At 38.3% G+C, this 9,930-nt stretch overlaps 1 protein-coding gene across 2 annotated transcripts; it reads right to left on the bottom strand.

The window, feature by feature from the left end:
• Positions 1–3,646, bottom strand: LOC108966578 (serine/arginine repetitive matrix protein 1; the record flags this gene model as incomplete). 2 transcript variants are annotated; one of them, XM_018929570.1, is given in 7 exon segments in its annotated part: positions 1–266; positions 331–738; positions 805–1,192; positions 1,251–1,342; positions 1,428–2,119; positions 2,236–2,553; positions 3,499–3,646. In XM_018929570.1, coding segments are annotated over 6 exon segments (1,797 nt in total). In that variant the 5' UTR covers positions 2,315–2,553; positions 3,499–3,646.
• Positions 3,647–9,930: the final 6,284 nt, after the last annotated feature.

Below are 9,930 nucleotides of genomic sequence, written 5' to 3'. Positions count from 1 at the left end.
ACAACCGTAGGTGGCATATGTTGATGCTTTTTTCGCTTTCATTTAGCGCAATTGTGTGCACGTTACATGTTCTAAAACAACTTCTTAATCTGCGATGAAACGAATGAATACAAGAAAGGGGTCAGTACCTAATTTAGACGCTGCGTAATGGGTAGCTTCTTACGTCGACGACGCGCCATTTGTTGACGTTCCCAATATTCATAATAGCGTTCTTGTTTCAACCATTCTTGATATTTATACCACCATTCCTCCCATTTTATGTAGTCCTGCGAAAATTATTATATTTCATTACAAAATATTATTATTTTTTTTATTCAAATATTGTTTTACCTTCAAATCTAGATCGCGCAGATAGCCACGACTCTTGTAGTATTCGTAACGTACGCGTACATCATCCCACGACAGCATACCCGACGGTGCTGTGGTCGCAAGTTCTTCCGGAAAATGACCAGCCGGAGCTGGTGAATACGAGTAACGACGCGGTGGCGAYTCGAGACCCTCTTCGATCATAACTTTCAAAGCTCCACCGGTAGAGTCTTTGGTTATACGCATATTTTCCATATTGCTGCGATCAATACTCCATTGTGCCATTTTGCCAAAGCGTTCGGATAGTGTCAAACCGGTGGCGGCAATAAATGTCGGCAATGAGCTATCACTATCCGAGCCACCAGAATCTTCGGATTCTGACGATGAGTGCTTCTTACGTTTTTCACCTTCAATTTTAATGCGTGTACGTATCTGTGGAATGCACATAATTTGTTTATAAAATAAATCTTTAGGCCAACAATCAAAARAAACACTTACTTCTCTGTCCTTCTTCTTTTTCTTGGAGACAGCAACTGTTGCTGATGAAGAAGTTGTAGCTGGCTCTGGTGGCTCTGGCGGACGATTCTTTACGCGTAGATCTTCATTCGGTGAATGCCGACCCGTACGGACAAGTTTCAGRCGACCATCTGTTGGCACGCGATCCATGCTGCGGTCATGACTATACCGACGAACCTTGTCATCGCGATATTTATCAACGGAACGCGCATTTGGTTGTGGTGGTGGTGACGACGGACGCGCGTGCATACGTGACGAAGTGTGACCGTTCGGTGGTGGTTGTCCACCACGATATTGCAGCGAACGCGACGATGCTTTTGGCGGCGGAGAACGCGGACCTGGTATACGCGCACGCGGTATAGATTGAGACCTTTAAAAATAATTATTAGTTCAGAAAATAAATAAACAAATAATTGGTGGTTACATACCGTGATCTATTGTGATGTTTGGGTGAGCAAACTGAACAAGAATCATCCGAGCAGCTACTAACCGAACTATTCGAACGCGAGCGACATGAATTCTGTAATACAAATAAATATTAAAAAAAAAATTACTTGTTATGCTGTATTCAAATATATATCTCCCAAAATAAAATAATCACTTACCCGCGGTGGAGGCGACGGTGGGCGCTTTGAACGCGGCAATATTTGTCCCCTTTTATTGGGTGCAACGGGTGGCGGCGAACGCCGGCGACTGATGCTAGGTGGTGAGCGCCGCCTACCWAGTGGCGAACGCGACGGCTTGCGACGCATTGGCGGTTCGGGTGGTGAACGTGGACGATTATTGCCACCACCAGCACCGCTCAGCAAGGGCATACGACCACGACCCATATCAGAAGGCGAACGCGGCGGCACACCACCACGTGGTGGTGGCGAACGCGGACGACCGCGCATACTGTCCATAGGTGGAGACATACGACGTCCACCCATATCCATGGGTGGCGAACGGCGWCGCATATGCGGCGACATAGGTGGCGATTTACGCAAACGCGAGCGACTACGCGAACGCGGTGAACGTGAGCGACCATAACGCACGTTATTTGGTGGCGGGCCACCAATAGGTCCACCAGCAGGACCGCCTGCTGCGGAATTATAACGAAAACCACCTTCRCGTTCACTTTCACCAGAACTGCTGTCACCTTGTATATACATTTTCTTGTAGCCTGTATGACGCCAGCGATTTGGATCTTTTTCCTCCACCTCAAGCAATTTTTTGTCCCAGTAATCGTTGGTGTTAGCGCGTGCCTTTTTCATAACGTTATCGATCTCACGACGTTTGCCAGCAGGTAATGAAGGATCTGTAATTGAGGTAAACATATGAAAAAATGTTTAATGTCAGCTTCGTGATGAGTATACACAACACTGGGTGCCTTCCAAAAGCTTAAACGTTTTTCGCTGTAACTAATATTTATACCTGTTATACGTGCAACTGTCGGCTGTCTATCCATATGGAGTTTCGGATTTAATTCGCCACGTCTGCGCGACGTCGACATGGTGAAGGATGTTAAATTCAAGCGATATTACAGAGGCGGACAAGTAATAATCAATAATTGCTACGAGACAAGCGCCAATATTCGTATTTTGTATATATGCCGAGCGTCTGAGTTGTGTACTTTCGACGACGTTTCTACGTTTAATACTCGCGCGCAAACCGATGTTGGCTTATGTGCCAACTAAATTAAGCTGTAACGCTTTATGATAGAACGCGCACTTAAGCACTTACACAAAAAAGCTGCAAGAAACATTTTAATAAAACATGAGTGAACAGCACTTTAAACAAGCAATGCAAATATGTATGTATATTTGTTATAACTTTTGATTTTTTCTAAAACTGATTAGTGGGTAGAAGCAAGGTATGCAAACTTAACTTAGGAAAACAACAAAATGCAGAATAATGGATATTTTAATAATTTTCTTAACACTTTTTTAGTAACAATGTGATTTAAATATTTTCTTTATTAGAAAACAGAGGTTAAAATGGGCATATCAAATCAAATGCAGCTGCTAGACAGCAGTTGCTGTGCGAACGATAAACGCCGATATGTACGAGTACCGCATTTTATATCGATCATGTAACGAATACCACACGAACACCGGAACCGCATACATAAGAGGCACAATAATAAAAATCCACCGGCTACGCACGCTTAAAATGTCTGTGTTAATTGCATTTTCCCGTCACGTACGCAATTTGACTGCAAGAAAAAATATTGTCCGTTTGCTTGCAGCCCACTAACTTTATTACGTATATATCGCGTCTATAACACCGAAACCGTCTATAATACAGGAACTGCCACCTCACTAAAGCTCGGTTGCTCGGGTCATCCATGACACCACGAACATGTTGACTACACCATGCACATTCCCTTTTTCATAGTGAACACTTCTATATACACATTTATGTATTTTATATAAAACAAATTTGGAATTTTCTTTTCACAAAACTATCTTAATAAAATACTCCAATTATTAACGCACGTATATCCATCGTATAAATATTTGTGTAAAATTTTGTACACAATTAGCATATGCAACTTGGACGGCAACGACTGCACCATATTGACCCGACGAACGCAACCGAGGCATACATTTTTTTGCTTTGTAAGGCAACACATATTTTCTACACATTTCAACTGCTTTTAAGATTTAAGTATTTATATACAAATAAATTACGTACGTTTTATATTCACGACGATTTCACAATATTTCAAAACGATACGGCTTTTCCTAAATGAATATCACAAATACGATATTGAACGGCGAAGGGAGCACACAAAATATCGCTAATACTGCTCGACGTCCATTTTAGAAATGAAAATTATCAAGCGAAGACATTCCAACAAAAATATCGAYACTTTTGTGTCRATGTCATCGATTTYAATCGAGATGTTTGTGCACGCAACAGGGTGACAAATAAAAATCAAACCGAAATTAAATTTAAAAAATTARTTTAAAACATTTATTGAACTTTTAACAAACATGACAATSAATATGCAGTTTCTAGTTAAAATAGTTGAGGTAAGAGAAAAAGTTTAATAAATGTTTTAATAAAAAGTATGAATTATAAAATAATTCAAAATTTTTTTTGTAACCAAAAAATATATATGACAAATTTAAATAAAGAAATATTTATACAAAAAAAATATTTACAAAAAACAAGTGTTTATTCATGGCAGCAAACGAATTCGTCGCCACAATCGTAGCAATATGGCAACACCAAATTTCTTTTACAAAACCGAAATATCTGTTTTCCATCAAAAATCTTTTAAATATCTCACTAATTCGTGCATAATTTGTGAAATTTATAACAATTATCAAAAAACGAATAGACACTGCTGTAGAGCAGAGAAACTGTCGAAAATCGGAAGAGTGGACCCACTTCTGCAACCTGGGACACTGCCAACAAACAAAGGGGAGTCCTAACTCTCCATAGTATTGAAGACACTTGAGGCCTTGTTACTATCAACTTTTGGCGGTTAGGGAATATTGTTTCATTTACTGTATACCTATCCATAATTGATTCTAACCGTTCTTAGAACTCTAATAAATTCCTGTTGCATGCAATCAACACCCACAAACGGAGGCATCCAAGCTTCTAAAAGGCTTTGAAACCACTGAAGTACACTGTATTRGACATTAGACTCTAGTTGAAGAGATGAAGAAGTTTTTGATCTGCCACAACCTAAGAATTTATTGGAATGCTTTAGAAGGAATTTTTTCGGATGCTCTCTATAGTCCAGATTCTTCACACTTCAACGATTAAAACCTGACACCTAGAATTTGACAATGACAAATGTCATTTATAAAATGGAAAATTTCACTTTCAAAGGTATTTTCTTTCGCCCTCTTAGGAAATAAGGCGTCAAGAGAGCTATGTGAAATTCAAATTGTAACTTTTTAAGCAAGCCAGTTTTTGAACTTACTTTCATTAACGGAACCATGGAAAGATAGCAYAAATTCAAATATAAAATCAATAAAACTTTAACGAACCATGAAATGATAGCATATGCCAGTTCTACAAGTATTTTCTTTGYGGTCTGCAGCCAGAAGTAAAAGAAGAAGAGACAACAAATACAAAGCAACAAAATAACATGCAACTTTCTCGACAATACCGTAATGTGGGGAATGTGGAAAACGGTGGAACAAAGCTATTCCCATATTYATAGCGGCGTTGCCAACTGCCTTTGGATTCCACAACTAGGGGAAATGCTTACAATCCAACGGGGAAGCGATTAGTATATTATAGGTAAGGGGTAGTGCGCACAAGAACATCCATAAATGTTTATTATGGATAACAATGTGTTCCAAAAGGACATGTTGCTAGTGGAAAGCAAGAGCTATAACTAATTCCTTAACATATCGTGTATGAAAATTCATTTAGTTCCACAGGTTTGCATTATGGAACACAAAAGAGTAAAATACGACCTTGCCGACGTGCGTGTGCGTGGAATGAGCATAAAGGATTTGCCAATCTACTAATTTTATGCTTTTTATGACTTTTCAACAAAATGCCAGCCAAATGGCCACGGCTCCATTGGCATATCTTTGACCGTTTCCACCAATTTTCAATGACCTGGTGCGGCGTTGAATGCGCTCCTTACGCGTTGCTGGTTGATTGCTGTGAACTATTGATTTCACACACTCCCAGTGACAATAATTTGGAAGCGTTAAATCGCATGTTTTTGCTGTCCATTCGACTGGGCATGTTCTCGAAATAAATGGRTTGCAAACTTTGCACGAAATGYGTCCRTGTTTAAACATGAAACRTGAGGCGGYGCACCGTCTTKTTGGAAATATAGATAATCCACGACGATTTCATCAAATTCCGTGGAAAAAAATTRGTGTTATAAACCTCATCGAAGAGAGAACCAAACGTGCAGAACGCTATTGAACCGATTGATCGAATTGGCCTCAACTCTGGTCCGAATGACAGCGATATTTCCATCACTATCGACTCATCGTGGAGATTGTAATCATTATAATGAAATTTTGATTTGAGGCTAGAAACCACAATTTCCACCAAACTATCAATTTTTGGATATGAAATGGCGTTTCTTGAACCACACAACGATTTAATTCACTCCAATAGTGACAATTTTGCTTGTTGACAAAGCCATTAAGCCAGAWGTGAGCCTCATCWGAGAAGATGGTTTTTCGTTGCAAATCGTCGTTGGTTTCCAACATTTCCAGCGCCCAATCGGCAAAGCTAYAGCGCTTCAAATGTGTCTGTCGGCTTCAGCTTTTGTGCCAACACAATCTTATGCGGATGAAACCGTTTCTATTCTAACCTTCATGTATTTCAATTCAAGCAGTTCCTAAAAATTATTTTTCGTTCAGCTTTGGAGAAGGTAGGATATACATATATACATATATATATATATTTTTTTGTTTTTTTTTAATCCGATTCAGTCTCCGTGGCATACTTAGTGTCTTATTTTGAAGGCGTTTCTATTTTAATCTTCATTGAAATTCTTGAAGCAGTCCATAAAAAGCATTTTTTCCGTTCATTTTTGCGGAAATATATTTTTTAATTTATCCTTGGCGATATTTTAAAAAACAATAATTATTTGCTGATGATTTCATGAACCTTTGGTTGCCTGGTCATACATTTGTAATTAAAACTTGACGTTGCATATAAAAAAAAAAAAAAAATCCATTTGAACTTGCTATCGAACGAGCTTTCTATCAACAAATGTTGATGAATTCCTTGCTTATCTGCTTATTCCTTGCGCAACATTTTGCAACATTCGAAATTTATGTATCGTAATTTGCAACATTTTATAGCGAATTGAGTAATAATTCTTTGGTCTCAAAATGTACTGATTAACAGYTATGCGCTGTGGATTGTATAAAATTCTCAAACTTCTCAGTATTCTCTTGAAAAATTGCGCGAGAGCGTTTGCTGCACTCAAATTTACTGTCATGGGAGTAGTGCAACATTTTATGTGCTCTGGCTGGACAACATCGCTGCGGCTCCAGTGCTTGCGTTTCTACGTTCACCGTTTAAGGTTRCTGTATTCGGCGGCGTCTGCCATGTGTAGCATTTAATTAGCAAGTGTCTTTGCCCATCGACATCGGTTTCAAAACCGTCATCAGCAATGTCAGTAAACCTCTTTATGGACTCTTCTTCCCATTTTTTATTTTTTATTTTTTATTTTCTTTGCGTTACTGTTTCTTTCACTTTTTCTTTTAAATAAAATTACATATTTTTTCTACTTTATTGGCTAAAATTACTGTAATTACTGTTTTCTGTATCGAATTTGTTTGTAAACTTCTATTGTTGTCAGCGGGAGGACCGTGCAGTTGCGTTTGTTGATGTCTAACGAGTTTTGTCGATTTATAAGGCCACTTATGATCACTAAAAGAAGRAGAAAAGAATAAAAAGTTATTTGGCTGATCCAAAAATGGTTTCATATTTTATTAAATACAATTTTAATATTAAGGAAGGTAAGGCAGCGCTAGGTTGGGATATAGCCGTACACTTCATACTGTCGCAATTTGCAGGACTCAAAGGTGGGAATATAGTTTCAGATGCTGGTAAAATTGTATAAAACAATGGATTATATGGGATTGCCATCATATTTGGTTCATTGTTAATTACTGTGACAGCTATTACATATTTTCAGGCGCTAGTTGAACTATAGCAACTTAAATGAAATGAGTGCTCATAACCTATACAAAGGTTACYTCTTAAAATATACTTTAATAAAGAAAGAAATAAGTTAAGTAAATTTAATACATGAAGACACCATCTTACTTAGTTTACACCTAAGGTCGCTAAGCTTAAAAGGCATGGCGTACTCTCGGTATGATTCTAGGACACGCCCATTATAAGCAAATAACATTTTAACTTCATCGGTCTCGTGGTAAAATAGTAGAACAAGTTTTTGTTACTTCAAAGTTTTTAATTTTTTTTTCTCACATTTTTCGCAATACTCTCAATAATGACCATGACACTTCTCCCCCCAGTCCTGATTCCGTTGTAGTGCATGCGTGCATTAGGGACACATACTAAGAAATAATAAAATACAAGAAAAACGAACAAAAATGGTTTGGTCGTAAAGGGTGCGACAAAGATTTGATGGCAGCACATTGAGGTTATAACTGAACAARCTTAGAAGTAGTGAACACTTATGACAGCCACAAGCTGCGGTAGCAGTCGTAAACGCAGTACCACTGGAAATATAACTCTAAAGTGTATGAGAAATCGCAGGAAAATGGGGTAAGGAGAGGGAGAATTCGGGAGAATTTGGAACACTGACTTACTGATATCGAATGTATATACAAAACTCGGAAAGTGCTTTGAAAATATTTAAGCACTTCTAAAAATGTTGACAAGCGCGCTGGAACCCAAGTAGGTGAGTTAAGGGACGGCGCAATAAATGCCCAAGTGCATTGGTTGACAGTAATTCGCGTAGAAAGCGAGGTTAGAGGGAAGTGAAAGTGAAAAATTCCAAACTCTAACAGTATATACACTTGGCAGGAAAAGTTTGCGTACAAGGAATAAAAGTCGACTAAATATATTTAAAATATATTATTATTTTCGCCTTCGGCGTTGTTCTTAAAATTTATTAGAAAGTTGGATATAATTTTTAAGACTGTTGTTTTTAAAAGTTTTGGCTTTGAATCAATAAGCTTTGAGGTTTCTGTCGAAGAGATTTTTGCCCATTCTTCGTGCAGTGCTTTGGCGGATTTTCGTTCCAGTGAATCCCATAACTGTGGTGGCGTTCGAAGCTGCTTGTGAAAGTTGTAGAGTAACCAAAGCTTAATTATGTCTGCGGTATGCTTTAGGTCGTTGTGTTATTGGAAATAGTAGTCACTACCTAGACCCGATTCATTACTTTTWAAATATTGATTCCATTGGGCCTTCACCATTACTATCCTTGCTCCACCACCAACGTGTTTCACAGAAGGCACCAAGCTTTCGTTAACAAGTGCAGTGCAGTGCTCGTTTTTCGCCATACAGTCTTACGCCCCTTGATTTCAAAAACGGTAAACTTTCCTCATCGTAAAAAATAAGATGCTGCCGAAACTCCTGTGGCTTGCTCAAGTGCTCTTTTGCGAAAGCAATACTCTTTTGCTTATTCACTAGCGATGTGAACGGCTTCTTGCGTGCGACGTCACCATGATAAACTGCTCTCTTTAAAATCTTATGAATTGTGTCAGTACAGAGGATATTTTTAAAATTTTCTTTAACATTTTCAGCAATCGTTGATGCAGTAAGACGGGGGTTTTGCTTCACACTTTGCAAAATATTACTTGTTTCACGGTCGGTTAGTATTTTTGGCCTCCCTGAGCAGTGCCTAGATACAAAAACGCCAGTATCTTTATAATATTGAATAATCTTTTGTATTGAAGAATGTGTTCTTACAACAAACCAACCGATTTCGTGGTATGTTTTCCCTTCTTTAAGGAGTTTAACTATTATATCTCTTTCAGAGGGGTTTACTTCTTCACCTATAGGAGACATTATATATTATGAATTTAATTTCGAACYGAATAGAAGAAAGAAAAACTGTAATTTTTACACTTGGTTATTACTCATGGTCTGGTCTTATTGAAAAAGCGCGTATTTTTCCGGTAGAGCCCTACAAAAGTTCTGTGTGGCTTCCAATCTTTTTTTATAAAGCTTTAGATTGAGCTTYAGATGGATATGGCATGTAAGCGGCAGCATGTGCTTAGGAGCTCCGTGACTTCTTGAACAGCTATGTAATCTTCGAGACAGTTGAAAATAAGTCTTTTTGATACCAAAAACTCATAAATAACTAATGAAGCTGTCATATGCCTTTAAGACACTTACAGCTTCTCTAACATTTGCTAAGACATTTGATATCAATTTCATGGCTAAAGATATCAGATCAAAAGACTTTGGTCTTGCAAAAGAGTTACTGTCGATAASGAAGTACAGAAAAGGCCATACTTCCTCCAAACAACTTCGAAAACTTGCACCTAGCAAAGCTTTTAGCTTATTCGCATGAAACGGAATCGGTTAAAACAACTAGAACTAGAATGAAGACGAACTGTGTTGACTTCTGAACGTTCACTGAACCACTAGCGGGCCGGAAGTATCTGTCGCACAAATATCAGCGGATCGGTCAGAACACGCAAA

The sequence above is a fragment of the Bactrocera latifrons genome, unplaced genomic scaffold (assembly GCF_001853355.1).
Source record: "Bactrocera latifrons isolate USDA-ARS-PBARC rearing strain unplaced genomic scaffold, ASM185335v1 scaffold_164, whole genome shotgun sequence".
Classification (NCBI taxonomy): domain Eukaryota; kingdom Metazoa; phylum Arthropoda; class Insecta; order Diptera; family Tephritidae; genus Bactrocera; species Bactrocera latifrons.
The sequence above is the reverse complement of the archived record's forward strand: the minus strand, read 5'-3'. Positions and strand labels throughout refer to the sequence as shown.